The 27,972-nt window shown below is 38.8% G+C and overlaps 2 protein-coding genes and 1 long non-coding RNA gene across 9 annotated transcripts in view; 2 read left to right on the top strand and 1 right to left on the bottom strand.

Moving 5' to 3' along the window:
- LOC141366079 (uncharacterized) overlaps positions 1-12,516 on the top strand; it is a 411,784-nt gene extending 399,268 nt beyond the window's left edge. Inside the window, exon 2 of the long non-coding RNA XR_012371058.1 lies at positions 11,703-12,516. This is a non-coding gene — a long non-coding RNA (uncharacterized lncRNA). The remainder of the gene's footprint in view (positions 1-11,702) is intronic.
- Positions 111-12,516, top strand: prr7 (proline rich 7 (synaptic)). Of its 2 annotated transcripts, none has more exons than XM_055181203.2 (3): positions 111-414; positions 1,716-2,431; positions 9,369-12,516. In XM_055181203.2, the coding sequence occupies exons 2-3, from the start codon at positions 2,131-2,133 to the stop codon at positions 9,803-9,805; spliced, it is 738 nt and encodes a 245-aa protein (XP_055037178.1). In that variant the 5' UTR covers positions 111-414; positions 1,716-2,130; the 3' UTR covers positions 9,806-12,516. The 2 variants fall into 2 exon arrangements, with proteins under 2 accessions (XP_055037178.1, XP_055037179.1); XM_055181204.2 differs by having other exon boundaries at positions 115-414; positions 9,372-12,516.
- A 7,974-nt stretch (positions 12,517-20,490) lies between these two features.
- The window catches only part of dbn1 (drebrin 1), a 97,854-nt gene continuing 90,372 nt past the window's right edge, over positions 20,491-27,972 (bottom strand). For all 6 annotated transcript variants that reach the window (XM_055181199.2, XM_055181197.2, XM_055181201.2 and 3 more), the window contains 3 exons: positions 27,008-27,438; positions 26,693-26,798; positions 20,491-23,477 (listed from right to left, as the gene is read on the bottom strand). In XM_055181199.2, coding sequence (XP_055037174.2) covers positions 23,425-23,477; positions 26,693-26,798; positions 27,008-27,438 — 590 coding nt within the window. In that variant the 3' untranslated portion in view covers positions 20,491-23,424. The remainder of the gene's footprint in view (positions 23,478-26,692; positions 26,799-27,007; positions 27,439-27,972) is intronic.

Genomic DNA, 27,972 nt, shown 5'->3' with positions numbered 1-27,972 from the left:
TGACTTAGCTACACATTGTGATGTGAAGTTCACAGCCACTTAACACAACCGCGTCATAACCATGACCACAACAGACAAACCCCTATTCAGATATAACCGTGACTTAAAAAGGAGGAGCGGCGCTTGATGCGCGTTTGTTTGTTGGAACCGTTTTCTCAATGTGAGGCGCAGAGTCCTCGTGACAACGGCGCGTCGCGTCGCGCGCACAGAGCAAGGACTAGTGTGGGCGTTTCATGACGCGCTGACTCGCGCGAATTATACAGGTATCCATTAACGCGTATCACTATCTCGAGGAGCGACACGCTTTGTGTTTATTCAGGTAAACATCATTGAGCACGAGCGGGGCAACTTTATCACGTCCATCCCAATGTGTGTCACGCGTCTCAACTCATCGTGACTGAAGATGCAGATCAAGTAAGTGTCTAGATATATGTGTTTATATTTAGTATGAGGTTGAAATAAAACAGCAGATGTTTCATTTGCAATACAACGTGTAAATATTATACAATATCATAAGCAAACACGGTGTCCTTGAATATTGTAATGTGTAGTCATAACGTGCGCGTTTATTAGTCATGCGCGCGCATATTTTTACAAAGATTTGACATTAGTACTGCTATATACAATAAAATTGCTTATTTGTTCATTTAAATATTTTTTATGGTGATTGGACATAAGCCTTTCAATCTTTTTTAACATACAGTAAAACTCAGCATTTTCTATGATTTAATAATAAACAATAACAGCTTGTTGTTCATAATAATAATAATAAAAAAAATAATTAATCAGTTAATTAAAAAAAACCCTGCAAATAAAAACATAAATATTGATGATGATGATGATGATGATGGCAAATAATACTACTAATAATATTAATGAGACCCCCCCCCCTTAAACTGTGTTCTGTTTTGTAATAAAAACCAATAGGAGGATATTCAATGTTTTTAAACAGTTTATGTATTTCTGTCCATGAGATTGTTAATAGGAGACGTCATTGAGGTTATGCAGTCGCATTCCTCTTGGGTTAAGTAAGAGGTGATGACAGTCTCCTCATTCATTTGATGAGAGTCAAAGCTCTCTTTAACATTTCTCTTAACATCAAGGAACTACAATCGGCATGACGCTGCATATTCAGTCTTGAATAGTTCATGAGAGATAATAATCCATAGGTTATGTCCTCCAAAATGACACGACTGATCAATTTTCAAGACAGCGTGATGTAGAGGCAATCAGAAACGAATAGATGACTGATAAAGAAACAGGACACAGATTTAATCCTCTTCCCCCAAGGTTACCAAGATTAAAGCATATTTGAGAATTTGAACCGTGAGCGTGTGCAAAGCTGGTGGTTACATAACTCATCTTAATCATAGTTGTAATAGCACATTTATTTGTCACCAGTTGAGAGCTATCATGAACTTGAGTGAAAGCCATCATTATTGTTCAAGTAGTCTCAAAATACATTAGCAAATAAAAAAAAGCATGCAGTTGACACCGTTTACTCAGATTCTGTGTTTTGTTTGGTTATGGAAAACCGTGTTTACTCTCACTCGCACGATGTACGAAACTGATACCTACCCCCTAACGTTACCGTGCGAGTTGTGCTTAAACAGCTGCCGTTGTGTGTGAAATATCAAGGGTCTGTTTTGAAAATACGACAAGTTCATAACTTATGACGGTTGCCCCCTTCTATGTTCCTCCACTTTGTTGAGCAGCGTGACTGCTGGTATCCTCTGGAGATCTAAAGAGCCCTGATCTGCTCAGCGGAGGATCACAACACAGGAGGAGATCCAGGCGCTGTGAGGAGTTAACCAGCTGTTGGGAGAAGTGGACCTTTGTGAAGTCAATTTTCCTTTATCATTAGTTCGGACATCTTGCGTTTGCGTGGAATGCCGGACGGCCCTTCGGAGTAAAATCAGGTCAATTGCCTTTGACCTCTGGCCTGTTGGAAACCTTTGGCTTTGAAAAAAAATGTACTTTTGGTTAAACCAAGACAGAAACATGATAACTACAATGTCTTTGGTTAAACCCAGACTCGCTGAGTGAACTTTACAACGGTGACTCGCAGGTAATACATTAAATCTTATCCACTGGATCCTGGAGGGCCCGAGCATCATCAAGGTCCTCATCATGGTGATGTCCCAGGGCACCTACACTTTCCTGGCGTGCTTTGCTGGCTTCTGGATGATCTGGGCTCTCATTGTCATGCTCTGCTGCTTTTGCAGCTTTGCCCAGCGCAAACTGAAGCGCAGACGTGAAGAGAGATTGAGGGAACAATGTCTGCGGGCTTTGGAGATGGAGCCTCTCGACTGCACGGGAAGGGAGTTTCCTCCGAGAGAGGCGCCTCAGTTGTGCCCATCGCTTCAGATGTTGTCTCCACAGGTGCCGGTGACCCAAACCCTCCCTCAAGGAAACTGGAGCATCCCTGAAGGTAGGACTATGAAACCAACACCACATCAGCACTTGGGGCGAACCATCATAGTTGAGGGAGGGGCTATTTTTGATTTATTTGGTTTTAGTCAGCCCATCATATTCTGTTAAACTTTAATGCAAAGTTTTCATCCTCCAAATAAGAAGCAACAGAATCCGCTACCCAACACCTTTGAATATACAGTAAAACGTTTGTCTTTTATCACGGTTAACAAAGCCCCAAAGGATCTTCTCATGAAAGCCTCACAGCGCTGGCAGCTCAATGTACATTCTTTCATGTATAACATGGTAACAGTGAGTCCTGTGGGTGTTGTGTAGGAGTATAGGAGTCAGCCTGAGCCGGGTTTATCATGTGCTCGGGCAGACGGGCAGACTGCCAGAGACGGTGGATCCCTGGACATGGTCGAAGAATGTCCCATTAAACCTGTGCCAGCACACAGGACAGATGACCAACCATTTTAAAAGGTCCTGAGTAATAAGTCAGCTCATAAAAGAGAAGGAGTCAGAAGGAATTTGGCTCTTAAAGCGGCACTGTAAGGAAAACGTGTACAACGTGCTTATTATGTCCATTGTGATGCCTTTGGCGCCTTATGAGAAAATATGTTTGATGTGATTATATTACTGCTGTTAGGTGTTTTCATTTAAAGGTTTTAAATAGTTTGCTTTGAAATATCGTTGGATATTTCAACATCTCCACATCTTAACCATCACATACAATGAGATTAAAACAGTTTATTGTTTAACCTCCTAAGACCTGGTGTGTGGACATCACATTTTGTTGTTGTTGTTTGCACCATAATACTTAATTCTGTGTAACTGGAACCTGTTGTTAGGGCTGTCACGATTAAGTAACTTGGCTGACGGTTAATTGACTAATAAATTGTGCCGATTACGACGATTAATAGGCTTTGTGCCCAGCTGCACTGCTTCCTGAACTTCGGCCGGCTCCTTGTTTCCTGTCTGCCATTGTTGGACAAACTGATTAATCCAGGTGTGTCTTATTATTGTTGTTGTTGTGACTACTGAGGTCAGGCACACCTGGATTAATCAGCCCGTCCAACAATGGCAGACAGGAAACAAGGAGCCGGCCGAAGCCCAGGAAGCAGTGCAGCTGGGCACAAAGCCTATTGCCTGGTTTAGGGCTTCGACAATCATGACGATAGTTGTCTGTTTTATTGCTTTGATTTAATTCTTATAAATTTTTTTCACATTGTTGTGATTATTTAAAAAATATCTTTAGCAAGGTATACCTGGCAGTAAATATTAATACACATAACACATATTCAAAAGTCATACTATTTAAAAGTAATCTGATACTGTCGTGCTGCAGCTCCCCCTTGTGTTATTTAGAGAGATGTGCAATCATTGCGGTGATCTGAAATCATCGCGATGAGGTCAAACAATTGCGATGAGATGGTTATTTAATCATTGTGACAGCCCTACCTGTTGTACACAAACGTGGAAGAATACACTGCTTCATGTTCAATGAAAATATTTGGTTATTATATTTATTGGTACTTTCTAATCCCAAATAGCTGGAAGAAACATAAAATGCAAGCCAAACCAAAGCTCGCGTCTTAGGTGGTTAATGAAACAATTTACTCAAATATGAAAATTATTTACTCATCATTATGTCATCCCAGATGAATAAACATGAAAACAAAAAATTTTATATTCAAAAATTATGTGTTTGTGAATTTACATATTTGGGTAAACTATTCCTTTAATAAAGGAACGTGTATATGAATACAGTCCAATCTGCTGTCACTGGTAATAACCTCTAACCTTAAAGAGCACCCATAATGCCCATTATTACAAGATAAGTCTCATGTGTGCCTAGACTGTGTCTGTGATGTTTCAGCTAAAAAAAAGATATCCGCATGTTCTGATACTGATAGTTTGGTGGTTATATTAAAGGAAAATACCACTGTTTTTCAATATTTTACTATGTTCTTACCTCAGTTTAGACAAGTTAATTCATACCTATCTTTTTTCAATGCGTGCACTTAATCTTTGTACAGCGCGTCGTGAATGTGTTAGCATTTAGCCTAGCCCCATTCATTCCTTAGGATCCAAACAGGGTTGAATTTAGAAGCCACTAAACACCTCCATGTCCTCCCTACTTAACCTGATAAGGAACACTGTGCCATACACGGTACACCCCGTCCCTTGCACGTGAGGCTGCATTACGTCATTGTAACTTTGAAGCATTAAATCTTCAAAATATACGGTCATGCGGCACATCCTTGTAAAGCTTAGACTTTAGGGATTCCATTAAGCACACACACAAAGCATAATATGATTTTTAGCAGTCATAAAACTGTAATCTAGTTGTTAGTTACCTGAACCGGGCGGCGCCGATGATTTTTTTACTTACCTTCAAAATCTCCCCTTTATCCGCTTTGGTGAAATTGTCCGAAACAAATTGTTCATAAACCCCCAAAAGTCCAAGGAAATGGAATATCCAAGCCTTTTAATCCAAAACGATTTGTTTATCTCACAATCTTGACGTTTCTGACCGAATTACGATATAAATAGTGCATACAATTAGTTCACTAATGGTCATTCGTTTCGAATCTCACTTTTCATTCACGATTTATAATGAACATATTCGGATGTCACGTTTATTGTGCAACTTCTGAGGAACAAATACGCCCCCTTGTGGAATTTCAGCCATTCCATAAGAGGCTACAGACTGTTACATGAGTAGTTACACGAGTTAGTATGGTGGCACAAAACGGTAACACTTTATTTTACGGTGTCTTTGTTACACATGTTACATGTAATTATTAGTAATAACAGTTAATTATGCATAAATACATGCAACTAATCCTAAACCAAACCCTATTCCTAACCCCAACCCTTCAGTAAGTACATGTTGTTGATGATTATTATCTAACTTTTTGATTATTAGTACTTAAATATATAATTACAATGTAACAGTGACGCCTTAAAATAAAGTGTAACCCACAAAACAAAACGTGGTGATTTCTTGAGCTGATGGGAAGTGGGAGCTATGTTGTGTGGCGGAGGAGCACTTAGTTTGCAGCACTTTGGGCGCAGTAATATTGAAGAAAGTTTGAGCGAGAGGGGAAGGAGTCAGGAGTGATGATGTTGAAGTGCTGCAAACTAAGTGCTCTTCCGCCATACAATATAGGTCTAATTTTTATCCGCTTAAAAAAATCGCCACGTTTTATTTTGTGCCACCATACTTACTCGTGTAACCAATCATGTAACATTCTTTAAATAGGAAAACATGGAAGCGCTTGGTGGCGTCCAAATTCATCTCGTCTGGATCCCAAGGAATTAAAGGGGCTAGGCCAAATGCCAACACACCCACGACACGCTGTACAAAGACCAAGTGCACGCATTGAAAAAACATAGGTATGTATTAATTCATCTAAGTTGAGGAAAGAACATAGTAATATATTAAAAACAGTGTTGTTTTCCTTTAACTTGCATTAGCTAAATTCTGAAGATTACATTTTCTGAATGTTATTCAATCATATAATGAACTTTAATATTAAACATTAATCAAGTGATGTTTCTTTACATTTTCTATACACAGAGCTCTTTTGATTGACAGGATATATCGGCCATGACTATCAGCTGTTTTAAACTATTGGCCGTTAAAAAAGGGCTTTTATCGTCTGATATCTATTATTGGTCGATATATCGTTGCATCTCTACAAAATACCCCACAAATGATTTGTTACAGCATCTCCAAAATGCCCTTTTTGGTGGGAGCTGTTTTTATGTGTGTGACGTAAATAACCACACAACCAGTCGAACACCTTTAACGTGTGACTAATCCACAGCTACACTTGAATGGTGCAAGCACTGTGTAATAATAATCATATTGGTAAGCAATACGGTAAGCTAAGATATAAAGCGATCGTTTTACAGTAAAGCTGTTGCAGTGCTTATCCAAGTTGTCATAGCAATGCTCTTTCTTTTATACCCAACACTACAGCACAGATTATAAAAAATAGTATATTCAGAGTCAATTCAGACGAATGTTTAAAGCTCTCTCAGTTGTAAGTCACATTGGATAAAAGCATCGGCTAAATGAATAAATGTAAATAAACAACACTTACTAAATAAGGTTTGCTGTACGTGCTCTGACTGTCTTATGCAGTGTGTACTTGAACATTTTATTTCCTACACTGTTAGAAAAATTGTCAAATACCCCAGCTGTCACTGAAAAGGTCCTAATACATATCATTAAGTATAGATATGTATACGTTTGGTACCAGCATGTAGCTTTGAGGCCATGACTATCAGCTGTTTTTGAACTATTGGCCAATAGTGTGAAAAATAGCTTTTATTGACAAATACAGATTATTGGCCGATATATGGACGCATCTCTAAATGCAAATGAGCTCCGTACTCCCTTACCAATAGACAGTGAGCGCTTTCGGTTAAAAACAGACCTGGTTTCTGTAAATACAGTCTGAGACAATAGTATCTCACTATTGAGATAGGGCGGACAACGTACAACTTGCTGAGGGTGGAAACTATGGGAATGCAGGACTGTCAGTCAGTGGCCGTGGGTGGGGCTTTATCAGTGTGACATCACATTGATAAGATATATAAAACAGCATGTCTAATGAGACTACTTTGGTTTAATGGGGATTAAAAATGATTTTTTTTTCATTTTAGAGTGGTTGTGTTGTTACACTGCCTACACACATTTATGTTGGGATGTACCTGAACACCAACTACAAATCTGTTTTATGATACAAAACCATTTTAAAGGATGCCTGGAATTGAGTTAACAGTCCTTATGATTCACTTATTAGTAGTTTTGTCAAGCATCACTGTTTCTGTTCCTCATTCTGGCAACTACGCAACAGGACCATATATAGCAACGCCATAAAAACAAATATCAATATGTTAACATGCATTCAGTACTCCCACAATTAAATCTTGTTTTAAGCAAGTAGGGTTTGCACTGTAAAGCCGCCTTTCCACTGCACACGACATTGGAAAACGATTGCCGGAGTTCGCCCCCTAGTGGCAGTCGTAATGAAGCACAGCCCCTTTGCGACTCCCCATAGGGTTATCGGCCGTTGTTTGTCGTGTGCAGTGGAAAGGCGGCTTTATTGCAAACACAACCAATTCAATCTAATGCCAATTTTTACATATTTTTGACGTCGCTAATTTGTATTAATATGTATGATCACATTTGTACGTTTTTGGCCGATTTGCTTTGCCACATGATGTTGGGGTATCATTATTGTTTTTTATAATTATTGTATGTTTTGTTACGATTCACTTTATACAAACTCGTAAAATACTGTCAGATCAGGTTGACACCGCCTGTTTTGTAGCATAAGAATGCAATTTTGCAGGTTCTCCCGCTTGGAAGTCATGGAGGGGTCTGGGGTTGTCATTGTGGGTGCATGTCCACTGTGAGAGACATAATCTAGAAGAATCCGGAAATCAAAATATATGATTTTTAAACTATTTATTTGTATTATACAGCTGCAAATAAGTATTTGAACACCTCTGCCAGCTAGAATCCTCAAAGACCTGTTAGTCTGCCTTTAAAATGTCCACCTCCACTCCATTTACTATTCTAAATTAGATGGACCTGTTTGAGGTCGTTAGCTGCATAAAGACACCTGTCCACCTCATACAATCACTAAGAATCCAACTACTAACATGGCCAAGACCAAAGTGCTGTCCAAAGACACTAGAGACAAAATTGTACAACTCCACAAGGCTAGAAAGGGCTACGGGGAAATTGCCAAGCAGCTTGGTAAAAAAAGGTCCAGTGTTGGAGCAATCATTAGAAAATGAAGACGCTAAACTTGACTGTCAATCTCCCTCGGACTGGGGCTCCATGCCAGTTCTCACCTCGTGGGGTCACAATGATCCTGAGAAAGGTGAGAAATCAGCCCAGAACTACACGGGAGGAGCTGGTCAATAACCTAAAAAGAGCTGGGACCACCAAGGTTACTGGTGGTAATACACTAAGACGTCATGGTTTGAAATCATGCATGGCACGGAAGGTTCCCCTGCTTAAACCCGCACATGTCCAGGCCCGTCTTAAGTTTGCAAATTACCTTTTGGATGATCCAGAGGAGTCACGGAAGAAAGTCATGTGGTCAAATGAGACCAAAATAGAACTTTTTGGTCATAATTCCACTAAATGTGTTTGGAGGAAGAAGAATAACGAGTACCATCCCAAGAACACCATCCCTACTGTGAAGCATGGGGGTGGTAGCATCATACAGGGAGACTGCACTGTATTAAAGAGAGGATGACCGGGGCCATGTATTGTGAAATTTTGGGGTACAACCTCCTTCCCTCAGTTAGAGCATTGAAGATGGGTCGAGGCTGGGTCATGACAATGACCCGAAGCACACAGCCAGAATAACAAAGGACTGGCTCTGTAAGAAGAATATCAAGGTTCTGGTGTGGCCTAGCCAGTCTCCAGACCTAAACCCAATAGAGAATCTTTGGAGGGAGCTCAAACTCCGTGTTTCTCAGCGACAGGCTAGAAACCTGACTGATCTAAAGAAGATCTGTGTGGAGGAGTGGGCCTAAATCCCTCCTGCAGTGTGTGCAAACCTGGTGAAAAACTACAGGAAACGTTTGACCTCTGTAATAGCAAACAAAGGCTACTGTACCAAATATTAACATTGATTTTCTCAGGTGTTGAAATACTTATTTGCAGCTGTATCATACAAATAAATAGTTTAAAAAATCATATATTGTGATTTTTTTAGATTATGTCTCTCACAGTGGACATGCACCTACGATGACAATTTCAGACCCCTCCATGATTTCTAAGTGGGAGAACTTGCAAAATAGCAAGGTGTTCAAACACTTATTTTCCTCACAGTATCTTCAATGCACTTTATATAAAAGCATCATCATGTAAATGCAATATCTGCTTAACTTCAAATGAACCATATGGTTTTCCTCAGCAGACACGGATGTCTTCGGGAAGCCCCCTTGCTACGAAGAAGCCGTTTTGATGGAGGACCCACCACCCCCTTACAGTGAAGTTCTGGCTGACCCCAGAGGTGGAACCTACACCAAACCTGCACCCAGGTCCTCCAGGGAACAACAAGAGCCCGAAACGAGCAAGTTATCCCCGGTGACGGTGTTTCCCGGACACGGCTACTCCTCCCTCATACGCCTACCGTCGACCAGACGGTGGGACTCGCTCGGACACCTCCTGTCCAGCATGGACCTTAACCACAACAACCTGCCGTTGGAGCCTCAGGCCTCCGCGATCGCCACAATGCCCCGCGAGGGCCGGACTCACACGGACTTGGGCTTGCGGGGTCTTCACAGTCTTGATCAACACTACGGTTTGCCCACAGCCTTTCCTCTTTTGGGCCGAAGCACAGCGGTTTAAGCCCTTATTTGCGTGGTGAAATAAGACCTGCGGTAGTGCTGAGTCACATGTAGTCACAGGAGTTTTCAACTGTTGTCAATTTTGGGATCCAAATATGGTAAGGATGATTCACTTTGTCTCTATATTCTATCAGAGAAAAGAGAGAGAGAGAGAGAGGTTCGCTTTGTCATCTTCTCTTTTCTCACTCGTCCTCGCTCTCCATGGCATCACTGCCTGATGCAGAGCAGCAGCTATTATGTGACTGCCGTTGCCATGGTTACCGGGAGCCGTCTGCAGCCCACCAACGCCTTGCCGCTCACATCCTCTCTTCCTCACTTCTCATCCGTGGCTCACTGATATAATACAAATGACATTTCAAACCCTGTCTTTGGAAACCAGGGTATAACATAGAACAGCAAAATAACAGTGGTCGTACTGTAGCTACACGATGCTGCTGAACTGTGAAGAGTGTCATTTTATAAACTGTGAAACAATACAATCTTTCGACGTTCTCTATAGACTTTTTTGAATTAAAGCTTCACGATAATCATAACAAGATTAAGAAGATTTCTAGAGCTGACTTAAGAATGATCTTTTCTTTTGGACAAAATGTCTTACAATACCTTAAAAACAAAGGTGCTTAAAAGGTTCTTCACAGCGATGCCATAGATGAACCATTTTTCATTCCACAAAGAATCATTCCGTCAAAGGTTCCTCAAAAAAAAAAATTCTTATGTTTTATCATCTAAAAAACTTTTATTGAAACAGAAAGGTTCTTCAGATGTTAAAGGTTTTTTATGGACCCGTTCAGCTAAAAATGGTTCCTCCCTGACACCATGAAGCCCCTTTATTTTTAAAGGGGACATTTCACAAGACTTTTTAAAGATGCCAACTTTGGTGTCCCCAGAATATGTATTTGAAGTTGTAGCTCAAAATATCATATAGATAATTTATTATAGCAAGTTAAAATTGTCACTTTGTAGGTGTGAGCAATAATGTGCTGTTTTTGGGTGTCCTTTAAAATGCAAATGAGCTGATCTTTGCACTAAATGACAGTGCCGTGGTTGGATAGTGCAGATTAAGGGGCAGTATTATCCCCTTCTGACATCACAAGGGGATCCAAATTTCAATGACTTATTTTTTTACATGCTTGCAGAGAATGGTTTACCAAAACTAAGTTACTGGGTTGACCTTTTTCAAATTTTCTAGGTTGACAGAAGCACTGGGGACCCAATTATAATGCTGCTTTCACACCAGCCGCAGTAGGCATCAAGCGCAAGTGATTTCAATGTTAAGTCAATGTGAAGACGCGTTGACACGCGTCTGGAGGCCTTGTGGCGTGAATGAGGCGTTTAGCGCAGGAAACACGCGAGTTGAAAAATTTTAACTTTGGGGGGAAAATGCACCATGTTAACCAATCAGGAGCTTGCTCTAGTAGTGACGTGATTACAGAAAGCGAGCTAAGTCGCAGAAGCCCCTCCCATGACGCAAATTTCCGCATGAATGTCTCAATAACTAGAATTTCACACGCGGCTCTTTTGCTGTTTACTGTCACATTAGCAGAAACTTTAAAAAGAGGGCGCTTGCTCTGACCTTGTTTGAGGGTGAGAGGTGCACAAACACGCAGGAGAGAGTGAGCGAGTGGTGTCCGGTTCTTCAAAGCAACTGTAAACTTCACTCACCACAACGTAAGGCCTGCCTCTCCCCTCATTCGATTGAACAATGGAAAGACGCGAATGACATCGGGCGCTTTTCCGCTCTCAGCACTCCTTCAAAAACGCGTGCGCGGCAGGCGGCAAAAAACCGCAAGGCGCTCGGCGCGCATAAACAGCACGAAAACGCGCCCTGCCCATAGAATATCATTCAAAAAAGGCGCCTGCAATTGCCATAAACGCTTTTGGTGTGACTGGCCCCTAAGAGTGTATTTGCAGACGCTGTCATCCACAGCTTTCATTACTTTATGCTTTTACACAAAAGATGACTTTTTATTACAATACACTCTTAAAAATAAAGGTTCCTGTATTGTTTTTTGTCAGGCATGTATGGTTCCATAAAGAACCTTTAACATCCACAGAAACTGTATGTGGCACAGTATTGGAAATATGTTTAATAACAGACTATAAAAATGTGAGATAGAATGCAAACCTACAATTACATTTTTTAACTTTTATATAGCGCTTTTCACAATTGTTTAATGCTTTACACATTAATAAAAGCAGGAGAAACACAGAAAAATCTGTGGACAACATAAGCAGCAGCAGAGTAGAGGGGTGTACTAGCGAGTGTAGTAATAATGTAACATATAGAAGAGAGTTCAAAGTTAAGTCAATGTCAGCTGACTCCCTAGGGGTTGAGAAAAACCTACCTACATCAAAAATGAGATATTGATAATAACTGGATGCTCTTGGCATGCATTATACGTTCATCGAATTTGCTTAATCCCAGCCTCAGGTCATTCAGAAATACCGCTTTGTTGACAGAATCCATTAAGAGTCTGAAATAAAATGCTCATTTACCAGAAAACATGCCAGACGCACTTAGAGGGTTTTGCATTTGAGCTCTTGTTTCTTTGAGGAACCTTTAACGGAAGGGATCTTTGGGGAACCAAAAATGGTTATTCGGTGGCACCACTGTGAAGAACCCTTTATAGCACCTATATTTTATACTATTTTAAAGTCACTGTATGAATAATGATTTTCCAAATAACATTAAACCTCTTAATGCACTTGAAAGGGCCTTAGTTGACCAATGAATAGGTATCAAGAATGTCATAACATTTTCACACTACACAATGTTGCCCACTTTACTCCCCGCTGGGCCACTGGAGTAGGCTACAGGAGTTCATGACTTCCTCTTTTACCTGTACTTACATGGGTGCTTCTCAAACCCTGTGCTTTTGTAGCCTGTTATTTGTCCTCATTTTAGTGATTGCTGCATTGTAAAAAAGCATTGTGAACATTGTGTATCGCCATCATTTACCATTATGTTTCCATGCCCTTAAACAACTCTACCTCAATTCATCTAATCAGTCTTTGTCATTGTACACGAACATAACATTGTTTTCATGCATGCGCTGGGTGCTTTCGAGTGACTATTCAGAATGCTTGATTTTGGAAAAGCAATGACGCGTACAGGCTGTAAAAATATGGATGTTGTGTCCGTGACGTCACCTATAGGTTTGTGAAGAGCTTCTTGTCAGCGCGTCACCGCCGAGGGGCAACCTTCCGATCTCTCTAATGAAGCCAACACGGACAATAGTGTCTGTCTGCGGAGTGCAAGAGAGGGGCGTGCCGTTAAGCGGCGTAACTTTTAGCAGGGGGCGGAAATTAAAGTTGTCCAAGTCACACAGAATCCCGCGAGATGTCCGACTTCCGCTAAACTGACACGGCACATCCGATAGCTAGTTTAGTAGTTTGAAGATTGTTTAGAGCTCTCTTTTAACTTTAGCGTAATGACAAATAACGTTACTGCCGTAAATGTTTTAAATTGAGGGCACGGAGGAAGCTTCATAAGACGCTCGGATGGTCTTATATTGTCTCATCCATCGTCATTGTTAACGTGGGTAGACAATATGGCCACATACGGCATATATGGACATATTTACCAACCTAAAATTATTAAAGTACCGAGGCATACCAATATTTAAATCGTGAACTGTTACACAGTGAGGGTGATTTCGTCTTTTTTTTTTTTAAGTAAATGTGCACCTCAGACAGTTTAATATGTATTAAACCAAGATGAAATTCATTTGCAAACTTGCAGACTTAACCCTAACCCTAACCCTAACCCTAACCCTAAAGTTTTAAGAGGAATCTACAGAGCTCACGTGGTTTTATAAGAAATTGCTAACAGATAACATCTGGGGATATTGTAAAGGTTTATAAAAATAACTATTCACAACAGGTAACATTGTAAAGGTGTATAAAAATAACCATTCACAACAGGTAACATTGTAAAGGTGCATAAAAATAACTATTCACAACAGGTAACATCTGGTGACATTGTAACGGTTTATAAAAATAACTATGCACAACATGTAACAACTGGTGACATTGTAAAGGTTTATAAAATAACCATTCACAACATGTAACATCTGGTGACATTGTAAAGGTTTATAAAAATAACTATCCACAACATGTAACAACTGGTGAGATTGTAAAGGTTTATAAAATAATTATTCACAACAGGTAACATCTGGTGACATTGTAAAGGTTTATAAAAATAACTATCCACAACATGTAACATCTGGTGACATTGTAAAGGTTTATAAAAATATCCTTTCAGCAAGATCACCCTGCAATAAATTATAACACAGCATTATGAGAGGCATCAGGAGCTGATCCCAAGTGTATAGCTGGAAGCTGTTGATGTATGTACAGTATTGGTAAAGTGCACATGAATGCATTTTATAATAATAATGCATCCAATGTCAACCCTGTGTAGAGCTGAGAAAGTGGTTGTTTCTCAGCAACAGTAATGTCCAATGGTGCCAGCTCAACACATTGGTGCAGTTTCCCAGGCAGGGCTTAGTCAGGGGTACCCAAACTCAGTCCTGGAGGGCCGGTGTCCTGCAGAGTTTAGCTCTTACTTGCATCAGAGCACCTGCCAGTAAGTTTCTAGTATGCTTAGTAAGACCTTAATTGGCTGCTTCAGGTGTGTTTGATTAGGGTTAGAGCTAAACTTTGCAGGACACAGTTTGGAAACCCTTTGTTTAGATCAGGGGTGACCAACCCTGTTCCCGGAGATCCACCCTCCTGCATATTTCAGCTCCAACCCAGCTTTAAACACACCTGACTATAATTTTAAGGTTGCCCTGAAATGCTTGATTGGCGGGTTCGGGTGTGTTTGGTTGGGGTTGGAGCTAGTGATGGGCAGTCCGGCTCTTTCCATTGATTCGGCTCTTTCGGTTCAAGCGCTGGCTCTACATTTTAGTGATGGCAGTCCGGCTCTTTTCATAGATTCGGCTCTTCTAGCTCGGCTCCCTTAGAAGAGCCGGCTCCCCTGCCTGCGTCTGAAGATTCGGCTCTGCTCGTTCGCTACAAAGAATCAGCTCTTTGAACCGCTCGTTCGCGAACGACCCATCACTAGTTGGAGCTGAACTCTGCAGGACAGTAGATCTCAAGACACAGGTCTGGTCACCAATGGTTTAGATTAAACCAGGACTGGGCACTTATATTAGGACATTTTAGTTTTTACAAACAAACCTTACAAAACAAGACTGGTGTGCATCTTGAAACAAAACAATGGCAATGATATATGTTGAGATGTGTCAGTACAAGGTGTTTTCTTAATTACAGTAGCTCAAACATGCATTTTAGCCCGGGAACAGTATAAGCCCTGTCTGGAAAACCGCCACATTGTTTTACCATAACAGATATGGGTTGTTTAAGGTTGAGTTGTGATTTTGAAGTGTAGACAGATGGATCATCCTACACTCTTAAAACGAATGTGTTAAATTAACACATCTTGTGTCTAGCCAAGGACAACACACCCAGTGTGCCGTCCCCAAATCAACACATCTCTGTGTTATTTTTAGAACAACACACTTTGTGTTGTTTCAACACATCTTGTGTTGTCCCCCCCATTTATATGAACTCTAAATCAGCACGAAATGACACATAATGTGTTAAAATTAACACATAATGTGTCAAAATCAACACATAATGTGTTAAAATTAACACATAATGTGTTAAAATTAACACATAATGTGTTAAATAGTTCAACAAAAAGCAATGTGTTAAAATTAACACACCCTGGATGTGTTGATTTTGGCACATTGCTTTGTGTTGAACTGTTTGACACATTGTGTGTTGTTTTTAACACATTAAGTGTCATTTAAGTTCATAAAAAATAAAATGGACAACACAAGATGTGTTAAAACAACACAGTGTTGGGGGCGGTTCCAAAAACAACACAGAGATGTGTCAAATCAAGGACAACAAACTAGATTTGTTGTCCCCAACTAGACACAAGATGCGCCAATCCAACACATTCATCCCAAGAGTGTATTGTATTTCTGCATCACAGTTAAGGTGCATGTGGATGGTATCACCCTCACAAGTTGTCCACAGCATCACTTCACATCAATGCAGCTGTGAAAATAATAACCATAAACAAACATATTTTACATTTGTACTTAAAATAAGCTTACATTATGAGAATATACAATGGCACCCATACTAAACAGAATAGGGTTTGAGAGAGATACATTAAAAACGAGACAGTAGTACACACATCCTTTAACTCCGGTGTTATTATGACGTTTAGTGGGTCATTACTTAATTAACTGTCATTTGAAATGTCGACAACTTACAGGAATAACTGTAAGATTCTAATGTACTAATATCTAACGTTACTATCGTAAACAGGAAAATATATAGGTGAGCAATGAAACTCATGCAAGATTTGTTGGATTTTGTTAACTACTCGTTACTGATCATAAGTGTAATCATAGAACGGACTTCACAATTCTAACATTAGGCTAACAACACATAGCTAACGTTAGCGAGCTTACCTGAAACGGTCGACCTTAATTAAGCCCCTGGCGTGACTTCTTAACATGTGTCGTCGTAGCCGAACCATTTCTCGGGAAAAGGATGTTCGTCAGTCGGCTTCCCGTCCATTAAAATTAGTACGAACAAACATGAGGGCGCTTGGATGAGCAACTTTAATAACGCCTTTAGCCGCCGTATCTCTATGCGGGCAGAAGAGAAGACAGAATGACAACATCTCGTCCTGACGTCTCGCGTGGTTCTGTGTGGCTTGGACAACTTGGAGTTACGCCCCCTGCTGGGGGTTGCGCCCCTTGGCGGCGCGCCCCTCTCTTGCGGTCCGCAGACAGACCCATCTCAACACGGAAGTGACTTAAACTGCAATTCATCGACTGGCCGCTTGAGGCTGGCTCCAAAAGGGAGTCAATTCCCATAGACTCCCATGTTAAAAATCGCCAACTTTACAGTAGAAAATAATATGTTTACAGCCTGGTACAAAAAGTAGCTAATTTTGCCCTTCATGACAACTGTGAGGGGGGTGAATTTGTTTGTAACTCATCCGTTTAGATTATATTAAGCCTTAAACTTCTGCATAATTAAGGGCGTGGCCGCTTGAGTGTCGGTTGAACAGCCACTGCTGTCACTAGACTCGCGCTAGGCGGGCGTGGTTTCACCTCAGCTTCACCCATGTCCCGCCTCTTTACCCATTTTCGGTTTTCCGCGAGTAATTCGCGGGGACGCGCGGCCAAGATGGCGACGGCAGGCAACGCGTACTTGCTTCAAAAGCGATCTTCACAAACCAATGGGTGACGTCACGGACACTACGTCCATCACTCGCAGATAACCGAAAATTGGTGGGGAGGCGGGACGTGGGTGAAGCTGAGGTGGCTGATTGCTGAAACCACGCCCACTCAGCGCGACAGCAGTGGCGGCTCACCTGTCACTCAGGTGGCCACGCACTTATTTATGCAAAACTTTAAGGCTTAATATAAACAGATGAGATTTTTTTTATTATAATCCCATGCAAAGTTACATGACAATAAAGAAGAATGTAAAATTAACTGCTGTTCAGATTTTAACCCCTAAATATAGATGATATTTCAAGACATTATACATGTTAAAACGTGACCATATGCAAATCCAAGCACAATCGCTTCACAATCATGGATAAACCTAAGAACATCCTGTGGCCAAATGTTGATCGATTCAGGGGAGACGTATTTTTGCACAGGCTGAAATACAAAACAGCACACAGACAATCAATCACAATCGCAAATTTACTGCACCTTAATCTTAGTCATCGAAATAATTCCCAGGGTATTGAAAAATGTGTAAACTCTTCAGAGTATTAAGAGTTTAATAGTGAGATCAGTCGGATTGTTTTGTTTCTTTGCCCCATCTGTTTTCATTTATTCTGTTACATCACAACAAGGCACCTGTCCTCCAGCAATGTGTTGCTAAGCGACTGAAGTCGAGCGTGTGAATGTGTTCATACAGATGAAGTGAGCGCTACCACTGCAGCGCTGGGTACACACAATTCTCACATTCACTCGATGTGATTTGTGGGCTTAAAATTAGCAATTTTGAGACATATCGGTATTGCATATCAAAGTGTCCAGTTGGAAAAGACGCCATTTAACATAAAATCATCTTTTTAAAGCACCTGAGGCACAATGTTTTACTAACAACTACTAGTGTAACTGTTGGATAGTCTTTTATATAGCATCAAATCACATGTGCATGATCAAGTATTTGGCCTGCCTCACCTGTATCTAAGAATTAAAACCAGCAAAATTAAACAATGTCATCATTCAGACAATACTTTTAATGACTAGAAATCTAATGCTTGGCTGTATCCCATAGCAACCCAATTAAGTGACGAATGCATCTGCAAATCTGTACATTAAAAAAACTGGGTTATTTTCAACCCAGTGTTGGGTCAAACCGTTTAGAATAATTTTTTTTATGTTTGATCCAACAATGGGTTGAAAAAGAACCAAACATTTTTTTTAAATGGGTTTCTAACCCATGCTGCGTAAATACTGGACAGAACACAGAGCTGGGTTAAAAAATTACCCAGCGTGCTGTCCATTTACACAGCATGGGTTAAAACAGTCATTTTGTTTTATACAATTTGACTATATATTTTATGTTTAATCATTTGTTGCTGGAAAATTAGTTTTTGCAGGTTATCAAAAATGATTATTATACCTTATTTAAAATTGATGAAAATTAAATTCTGTCCATATGCATCACTGTTTAGCACATTCTTTTACTGAATATGTTAAAAAAGTCTTCAGCTCATTGTGGGAAAATGTATAAGCTGTTTCTTTGTGGCCATCATCATTTGAAATCATCTTCTCAGATTTTCCCTCTTTTTATTTTTGCTTTGCTATCGAGCACAACTGCCTCAACTTGAACTCCATTTAGTTTAGAATAAAATGTTCAATTCAGATGCTACAAAACATGTTCTTTGTCATATGAACTGTCGAGGGCAAACTGTGAAAGTATACTATCATGCAATGTTCACGTAGCATGCAAAGTGTGCTTGCGTGTGTAGACACACAATCAGAGCTGTGTATTGATTCATAGCTGCTATATGTATCTCCATATATATGTAAAGATTTTTGCTTTGTTTTTCTAAAAATATACACAATACACAGAATGGGGCAACGACTGCCAATGAGCTCAATTTCTTATTAATAAAACTGAGGTACAACATATGGATCAATGACATGACATGCATTTTTTTGTGTCCGGGGGTATTATTTATGATACATTTATGACATGTGTCACTTTTTCATTCTATAAAAACCTATTTAGTTTAAATACATTTCAGTATTTTTTATTAATAAATACTCATTTTTGTTTTGGTCTCTCAAAATTGTATAATGGCAGGCTGGGCAACTGTCTGTACAAATTAGCAGTTATAGACAACTGTTCAAAATAGTGTTTAAATTATTAAACAATCAAAATAAGATACTTTGGCATTATTATTGTGTTTGAAACCTTTCCTATAAACAAATTTGTACAAATATCAGTAGTTGTTGGGATGTTAAGGTAGTACATCCGCAATCAAGGGCTTTTTTCAAGAAGTGAAACAGTAAACAGTGAACAGTAAACATCTAATCATTCAGTGAACCCCAGGTTGTCTTTATGGCTGAATGAAACGTTTGTTGATTTTTCTCAAATACTAAAAAATAGCTAATTTATTGTAATGGGTAGGCTGGTACACTTTATGTGTCAGGTGGTACAACCAATGAAAAACTAGAAAAAAGGCTATTTTATCAAACACATTTTGATGTAGGCCTATTTAAAAAAATATATTTATGAATTTGATATCACAGGCACAAGCTTATACCAGCATACAAGTAGGAGTCTGTTAAATGTAAATTCATTGCAGAGGTCAGGAGGTTCAACCAACAAAAAACTAGAAAAAAGGCTATTTACCAAACACATTTTGATGTAGGCCTATTTAAAAAAATATATTTATGAATTTGATATCACAGGCACAAGCTTATACCAGCATCCAAGTACAAGTCTGTTAAATGTAATTTCATTGCAGAGGTCAGGTGGTGCAACCAACAAATAAACTACAAAAAAAAATGCTATTTCTTTAACACATTTTGATGTAGCCCTATTTAAAATATATATTTATGAATTTGATATCACAGGCTTATACCAGCATCCAAGTACAAGTCTGTTAAATGTAAATTCATTACAGAGGTTAGGTGGTGCAACCAGAAAGTCAAAGGGTTCAACTGCTATGAATGTCCCTTAGAAATAAAATAAAAAAATTAAGCTTAACATTTTTAATAAGCTAATTATTAAGATAAAAATTTTAATAAATGCAAGCTAATATAATTGTTATTATACTTAAAAAAATATTGTTCTTAAATGTATAGTTCTCAAAAGTTTTATGGTAAAGTTGCTGCAAACTATTTTTAGGATTATAATTTTAAATGCCACTATCAAAAAACAAACAATCAGCATGACACAGGGAGCACATTATAACTTATCTGGCAAATTTAATTGGTTGTACCATCTGATTTTTTTATTTTTTTGAATGGGAATAACACAAATATTGTGAAAAAAGTCATTACTGAAATGTTTTTTAATAAACAAAACTTTCTAAACACAATGACACGATGATCTGTTTTGTTTCAGACAGAGAAAACCATCCAAGTACAAAAAGCAAAACAATGTTTTCTGAAGGATTTTAAAGTCTTTTATTAACATACATAAGCACATAGCATGTCACAAAAATCTTGTGCTTGTTTCAAAAACAGCGTGTGAGAAGCGGACGGAAAAGGGAAGAGATAGAAAAAAATTATTCTTATTAAAAAAAAAAGAGCGAAAACTTTCAAGAGTTGCTAAGCCTTGCTTCAGGATCAGAGAAGAAACGATGGTAGTTGAACAGCAGTGTTAATAGTAATACTAGTAGTAATCTCCTTGTAGTTTGAGGGAAAAAGAGAATAATAATCACTACTAAGGAGGCTGGAAAGTGAATACGAGTTACACTGAAGTCATTTCAAAGGGGCAAAGTTACTGTTAAAGATGCAGGTCACCTCCTAACAAAAACAACCAGCTATCATACTGAGCGATCTTCTTTCTCACCAAAGAAACCCAGTTCAAACTCAAACCAACCCTTGACCGCGGCATGGGCTGTGGATCGATACATGTTAGTGACTATAATACAGTTTACATCAGCACAAAAAAGTAGAGCTATTTACAAAACAATACTACATTGGTTAAGTCTTATTGCTCGCTTTTTCCACTCACAATTTTTGCAATACAGTTGTATCATTGTAACATAAAACCAAAGAGTAATAATGTCATAATACTGTGTTATTATAATGATGTGGCCTTTAAAATGATAAAACTGAGGAAGACAAATGACAGTCAAGGTTAAGACAAAGGTTGGTGATAACTTAGTGGTTAAACATGTGGGCCAGCAAAACAAAGCTTACAGGAGTTTAGTATGCTGTATAGACCCCAGAGGATTTGTCCCAGCAATCATTTCTGAGAAAAAAGTGTTGTTTACCACAGAAAGTGACACAATTTACATATCCAAAAAGGTTTACAATAATTCGAGGTTCACAAACTTGTTAAACATAGCTAGATGTATTGATGAATTCAAGAACAATTAAGCATCATTCATTCATTGTTAAAGGTGCAGTGTGTAAATTTTAGCGGCATCTAGTGGTGAGGTTGTGAATTGCAACCAACAGCTCAGTCCACTGCTCACCCCTCACTTTTGAAACACATAGAGAAGCGACAGTAGCCGCCACTGGACAAACATGTCATTGTCGGAGACAACTTAGTAAAAAAAGTTTGTCCATTAAGGGCTTCTGTAGAAACATGGCCGCCCAAAATGGCGACTTCCATGTATGTAGATAAAAGCATCTCATTCTAAAGTAATAAACACATAACGGTTCATTACGAATGGTCTTTTTACACCCCTGATAATATAGTTTTGTATATAATTTTGCATTTCTGTCAAGAGATCCTTCTAAAAATGACATACTGCACCTTTAAAGGAGTTCACCTAAAAACGATTTTTTTTTGACATTATTATTGTCGTTTAAACGCCCAATATCTTTTTTTGTCCTTCAGAACCTACATGCAGATTTTTTTTTAAGTGTTGTTTTTGGTTTTCTGGCTCTTCAAGCTTCACAAGGACCTAAAATGTTTAAATAAATAACTTCACTCATGTTTAAGTGTCCCGAGGGCATAAAAAACTAAAATATAGTCCATTATTTCTTTTTTCGAAAGAACAAAGAAAGACATTGGGGGATCAAACGACACGAGGGCAAGTAAACAATGACAAAGTTTTCATTTTTTGGTGAACTATTTCTTTAACTTAAAACAAAATAATTAAAAAGGTTAAGATTGTAATATCAATATTGTATTTACGTTATGTTGGTTATAGCGGCTTTGATGTACGATTATAAACAACTTGCACATGGGGCGGACCTCACTTTAGACGTGTAAAAACGTCAGTAAACAGGACCTCTATGCAATCACAGAAATGAAAACGCTTTTAAACACAAGCTTTATTTTACTAGTCACCGCATGCCGAAATGTGTTTCATAACACGAGCGTTGCATTCTCAGCATTGCCACTAGGGGCGCTACAGCAGGCATTCGCAAAAACTGACCACAGAGCAACAGTCTGAAAAGCTTGTTACCTGAATAGCATCTGTTTTAATGGCCCGAACATTGAAAAGTGGTGTTTTACGACAACAGTAACTTAAAACGCAGGTAGTACAAGCTTGCGACGCCAAGCATTTCTGTCAGCGTTGAGTATGCCGATAACAGTGCACTCTCCTCTCGGTTTCTTTGTTAGATTAGATGTGGATGCACAAACACGCCGCCCAGTATATAACAAACATAACTGGAGTACAACCGTTATTGCCTAAGTTTCATAACAAAAATCAAAGCAAGATCTATTGCAAGTGTTTCAGAATGCCATTGTTTATACACATTGTCTCATATGTAGTCAAAATATACATATGCAACCCGGCTAAAGTCCTAAAAGGCCGTTACACCAACACAGTGCGACACGTCAACATACTGGAAATAATTGGCACAACACAAAATTGTTTCGTAATCACATAAACCCCCGTAATGTTTTGTTTGCTAAATGCGAGTGACACTCACTCAACTAAAGCTAAAATCTAGTACTGACATGCCTTTCGCTTTGAATAAATGAAGGTTAAACCGTCCCTGACCAACCGGGTCATCAAAGTAAAGACCCTTTGGGCGTAACACTCATACACATTCAACTAATGCATCTACTGTATAACCAGCCTGGTGGAAAGATCAACCAGGACCGTGATGATTTAGATCTTCTGATAAAACTAAAACTAAAGGGTCTGATCTGCTACTACACACACCTGTTAGGCACAGGGAGTCGATAGATCACAGGTGAGCGCTAGATACACACTGTGCTATACTCTGCATAGCAACGAAAGAGAAATGAAATAAATAAACAACACATTCACGCTCACATACCCACTGGCATCTTTAACAATAACCCGAGGCCTTTTCTTCGGTGGCTAACGTTTCTTTTTTTTGCTAAACATTTTGATGCAAGACTTGTATTGTTTGTCCAATCAGATTTCTTCACGTGTCGCTGCTGTCGCTCCTAATCGTCTTCTTCCATCACGGGGTCCGTATCCCAGCATGTGATATCGATTTCTGTGGCACAATAAAGACAGACACCATATTAAAATGATATTAATAAAGCAAAAACTTATTTATTACGTTTGTCACCTGCAAGAGAGGCAAACATGCACGATGTCAGTTTGTGTTATCTATACGCTAGTCTACTCCAAAATGTTGACAAAACAAACTTTTAGTCGATGTTGGGATGATATACACAGCGCGCGTTTTAACGTTAGAAAACAGCAAGATGAATTGCAATGGATATATAAACAATCTATGTTTACAAGCACATTAACGGCACTACATTGTTGTTAATATAAACATTACGATGTCCGTACATGTGTAAGTAAATACTCTTAGCTAACCCCAATTTCGTCTAATAGTCGATTGTTTTGAAACTGCACTACATGACAATTTTTTTGTCTTTTAATGTAAAGCATCATCTTTAATAGGGATGCACCACTATTACAGATACCACTTTTTTGGAATACGAGTACTTGCATTTCAGTACTTGCTGATACCGAGTACTTAATAAAAAACATGATTTAAATTTACAGGTAACAGCTTTAGTCATAAAAAACAAGGGACTAGTTGGGAATTAAGAACATTTATTTTAAACTAAAAGCATGTTGTATGCAACATATTACAGAATAAATAATAAAAAAATGTAAACAGTGACAGTACAACTCAAGTATTTTTTCAGTTTGTTGTAAACTCTGCCTCTTTGGACAACACAAGAGGCATTAACCCCTTACACGCCGCTCAAACATCAACATTTCTCAGACCGTGGTATTGATCCCCAGTATCGGGGGACTTGTAACGAGTACGAGTACTTTAGAAAATGTGGTATCGAGGCCGATACCCCATACCAGTATTGGTATAGGTGCATCCCTAATCTTTAACACTGCGTCACGGATCTAGAATGGCTGAAAGTCTGTCTAGTGCATGTTTGCATTATACACAAAAAAGCACAAATGGGAAAAAAGCAGAATGGGTTTCATTCATTAAGCATGCGTATGCACAAATTTGTGCGTGAAATGTGAGTACGGATGTTTTCACGAAACAAATCGTGATTCAACAAAAACTTTTGTATCAAAATTTCTTCTAAATGTACGCAAAAATTTAAGAAAACCTAAAACCACTTGTACGCAATAAACACTATAATCAAAATACTAGGCTATAATAATGTTTATGATAATGTTAATATATAAAATGTAGATGATTATATTTTATATTATAATATTTTCTGTATTATATATTATTATACATGGTCTATATTATTATTATAAACATTTTATTATAAATTATTATAGCCTACTTATTTTTAAGAAGATGCACATAATGACAAATCATCAAGCTTTGCTTCAATCTTTATATGAAAGAGTCTGCTTAATGCCTAATGTAAACGTCATGTAAATGTAATGAAAAGTCCCAACGTCAATCACTTGATCTCCTGTCTGTTTTATTTTAGATACAGACTAGCGTCTCTGTCATATTAATTAAATGTCATATTTGTTACACATTTAATACTTCTTTAATGTTACTCTTTAATATGACAGAGACGCACGTCTGTATCTAAAATAAAACAGACAGGAGATCAAGTGATTGACGTTTGGACTTCTCATTACATTTACATGACGTTTACATTAGGCATTTAGAAGACGCTTTCATATAGAGATTTAAAAAGTGAGGAAGGAAAGCGTGAAGATTTGTCATTATGTGCATCTTCTTTATATGTGTAGAAAAAATAAGTAGGCTATAATAATGTATAATATAATTTATATAATTATAATATAGATTATGTATAATATATAAAACAGATAATATTATAATATAAAATATAATCATGTACATTTTATATATCAACATTATTATACACATTATAATTATAGCCTAGTATTTGATTATTGCGTACGAATTTTATTTCTTGAATTTTTGCATACATTTAGAAGACATTTTAATACAAACGTTTTGTTGAATCACGATTTGTTCGTGAAAATATCCGTACGCACATCTCAAGCACAAATTTGTGTGTACGCATGCTTAGTGAATGAGACCCAATGCATTGTGTGTACAGTATTTATTTTCTATAGGAAATGGATCGACAATATTATTCATTTATCAAGTACATAGAGACATTTACATTTTTGCTTAGTTAATGTTTCTAAAAATTGACCCTGGACCACAAAACCAGTCATAAGGGTCACATTTTTAAATTAAGATTTATCAATTATATGAATAAGCCTTCCATTTGAAAATCAGGAATATAAGGGTGCAAGTAATCAAAATTTTGAGAAAATCGTCTTTAAAGTCCTGAGCAACCATATTACTAATGATTTTTTATATATATTTACAAAATATCTGCATGGAACATGTTTTGGGCAAAAAAATTATACATTTGACCCATACAATGTATTTTTTGGCAATTCCTACAAATATACTAGTGCTACTTATGACTGATTTTGTGGTCCAGGGTAGAGATCTTCTTGGGTCCAAAGAAATGTACCCGACCCAGAAATTACCAAATCACTTTTAACTCGAACGCGAGGTGCATAAATCTTTTTTTTTTTAAAGACCCGACCTCAGACAAACCGGAGAAAATTAGACCCGAGTCCGACCCGACCTAGTGGAAATGTTTTAAACATGAATGTAAACAGCCCCGCACGCACCAGTCAGACAGAAAGAAAGAAAGAAACCTCTGTTGCCTTGCAACCAATTTGGCCCACTTGTCCATTTATTTCCATTTTTTTTCTGAGGAAAAAACCATGGTAACTGCAAAAATGTGCATTTAAAATTGATTGAATGAAAATTAACCTACCGCCAGCCACACGATGACGCAAGCGCTCTTGGCAAAAAGAGGAGGGAGGGGTTGGAAAATTATTTAATGCACACACGCGAGATAGTTTGTGTCTTCTCTGGTCCGTTCGGCAAAAACAAATTCATTTTAAATGACCTGAGACCCGATGCCGCTAATATTTCACCCAACCCGTGTCTAAGGGAAAAAGGGGAAACTTTTAGACCTAAACCTGTTCGGGTCACGGGTTGGATTTTAGGTTTTCGGATCTAAGTGGACCCGTGAAGATCTCTAGTCCAGGGTCACAAATGAGAAACACAAGCATTTATAAGTAGATAAATGTCTGCTAAACAAATGTAAATGGCAAATCCCCTATATGTCACACCACAATGTGTCAAAATGGCAAATAAAATGCCTATGTCATAGGCTTTTAATAAAGTTGCTGTGATCTCACCTGGTGGTTTGTTGTAAAAAACTGGTGTAGGGTTCACTTTTGCAGTGCAGTCATCTGACTGGGCGAAATCCTCCTCTTGTGATTGGCTGAAATAGCCTTCACTGGCCTGCATAAACACAAAACAATTGCTAAAAGCTCAGTACAACGCATACCAGTGCAGCAAAAAGATCCTGGGTTCAAAATATAAATAATGATACAAATGTATCATTGCTTTGGATAAGAGTGCATGCAGTATGCATTGTGAGTTTATGCTGCCATCTAGTGGCCGACTAAACAATACACAAGACAAATAAAATAAATGTCATAATAACTAACCTGGGTCCCTTCTTTAAGCAGTGAGTCTCCATTAGTCAACAGCAGCTGTCCGTCATCCATGTCCTGGCTGTCGGTGGCAGATGCATGCTGAAGGGCCTGTTGGTAACTCAGGGTCATCTGGTCCGATCCGGCCACGTCCACCAGACTGGAGGGATCGTCTTCTGTGGTGGTGCAGAAGGGGACGTCAGGTACCTCGTCGAAGCTCATAAGTGGCTGTGGGAGGCTGGGGGAGGAGCCGGCGAGATGAGGTTCTGGGACGTCGTCCATCAGGTCCATGATGTGAGCGGCCTGGGAAGGAGCAGTGGCGGGGGCTGGACCGCTGTCCCACATGTCTAGCAAGCTGTCGTCTGTGTTGACCCGGGGTGAGGTGCTTTCGGCGGTGCCGACAAAGTCTGACTCCTGCATTGGGGTTTGCTTTGGAGACTCAAAATCTGGAGCGGGGCAGAGGAAAGACTTTGGTCATTGTCATCTATGTTTGGTTGTGATGTTTTGTGCAATACTGATTAGAATTTGGTTGATGCCATTGTGTGATTTTTTCATTCTCCAAATATATATTTAATATATAAGCCTAGGTTCCCAGACAGCAGACCATTCTGGGCCGGATACGCGCTGAATTCGGCTGTCTGGGTTTATAGTATATAAATACAATATATAATATACTATATAACAGGGGTCGGCAAGTTACTTTGGCCGCGGGCCAATATTTTTTTTAGCCAGTAGATGGCGGGCCAACTGTTGTTGGCACACTTACGTCTTATTTTGAATTAGCCTAGTAAAGGCTATCTGATCTTTTGTCAAGAAACATTTATTTCCTATTTAAAAGACGAAAACATGGTAATGGGTCTGTGTATCATTCGTTCGATCGGTTTTTTTTTCAAATAAAAAAAAATGAAAAAATTAACCACCACAGGTTTTCTGATTGTGTGCTCAGATAAAAAAATTTATTACTGGATTAGACATTTTTT

Source organism: Misgurnus anguillicaudatus, chromosome 9 (genome assembly GCF_027580225.2).
Source record: "Misgurnus anguillicaudatus chromosome 9, ASM2758022v2, whole genome shotgun sequence".
Lineage (NCBI taxonomy): Eukaryota > Metazoa > Chordata > Actinopteri > Cypriniformes > Cobitidae > Misgurnus > Misgurnus anguillicaudatus.
Note: the sequence above shows the minus strand (reverse complement) of the source record. Positions and strands in the feature narration are given on the sequence as shown.

What these genes read in the sequence shown, in the direction of transcription:
- prr7 (XM_055181203.2), top strand. Translation starts at nt 2,131, where the DNA reads ATGGTGATGTCCCAGGGCACCTACACTTTCCTGGCGTGCTTTGCTGGC. An exon ending in AAACTGGAGCATCCCTGAAG is followed by an intron (nt 2,432 to 9,368) that starts GTAGGACTATGA and finishes GGTTTTCCTCAG; the next exon opens with CAGACACGGATGTCTTCGGG.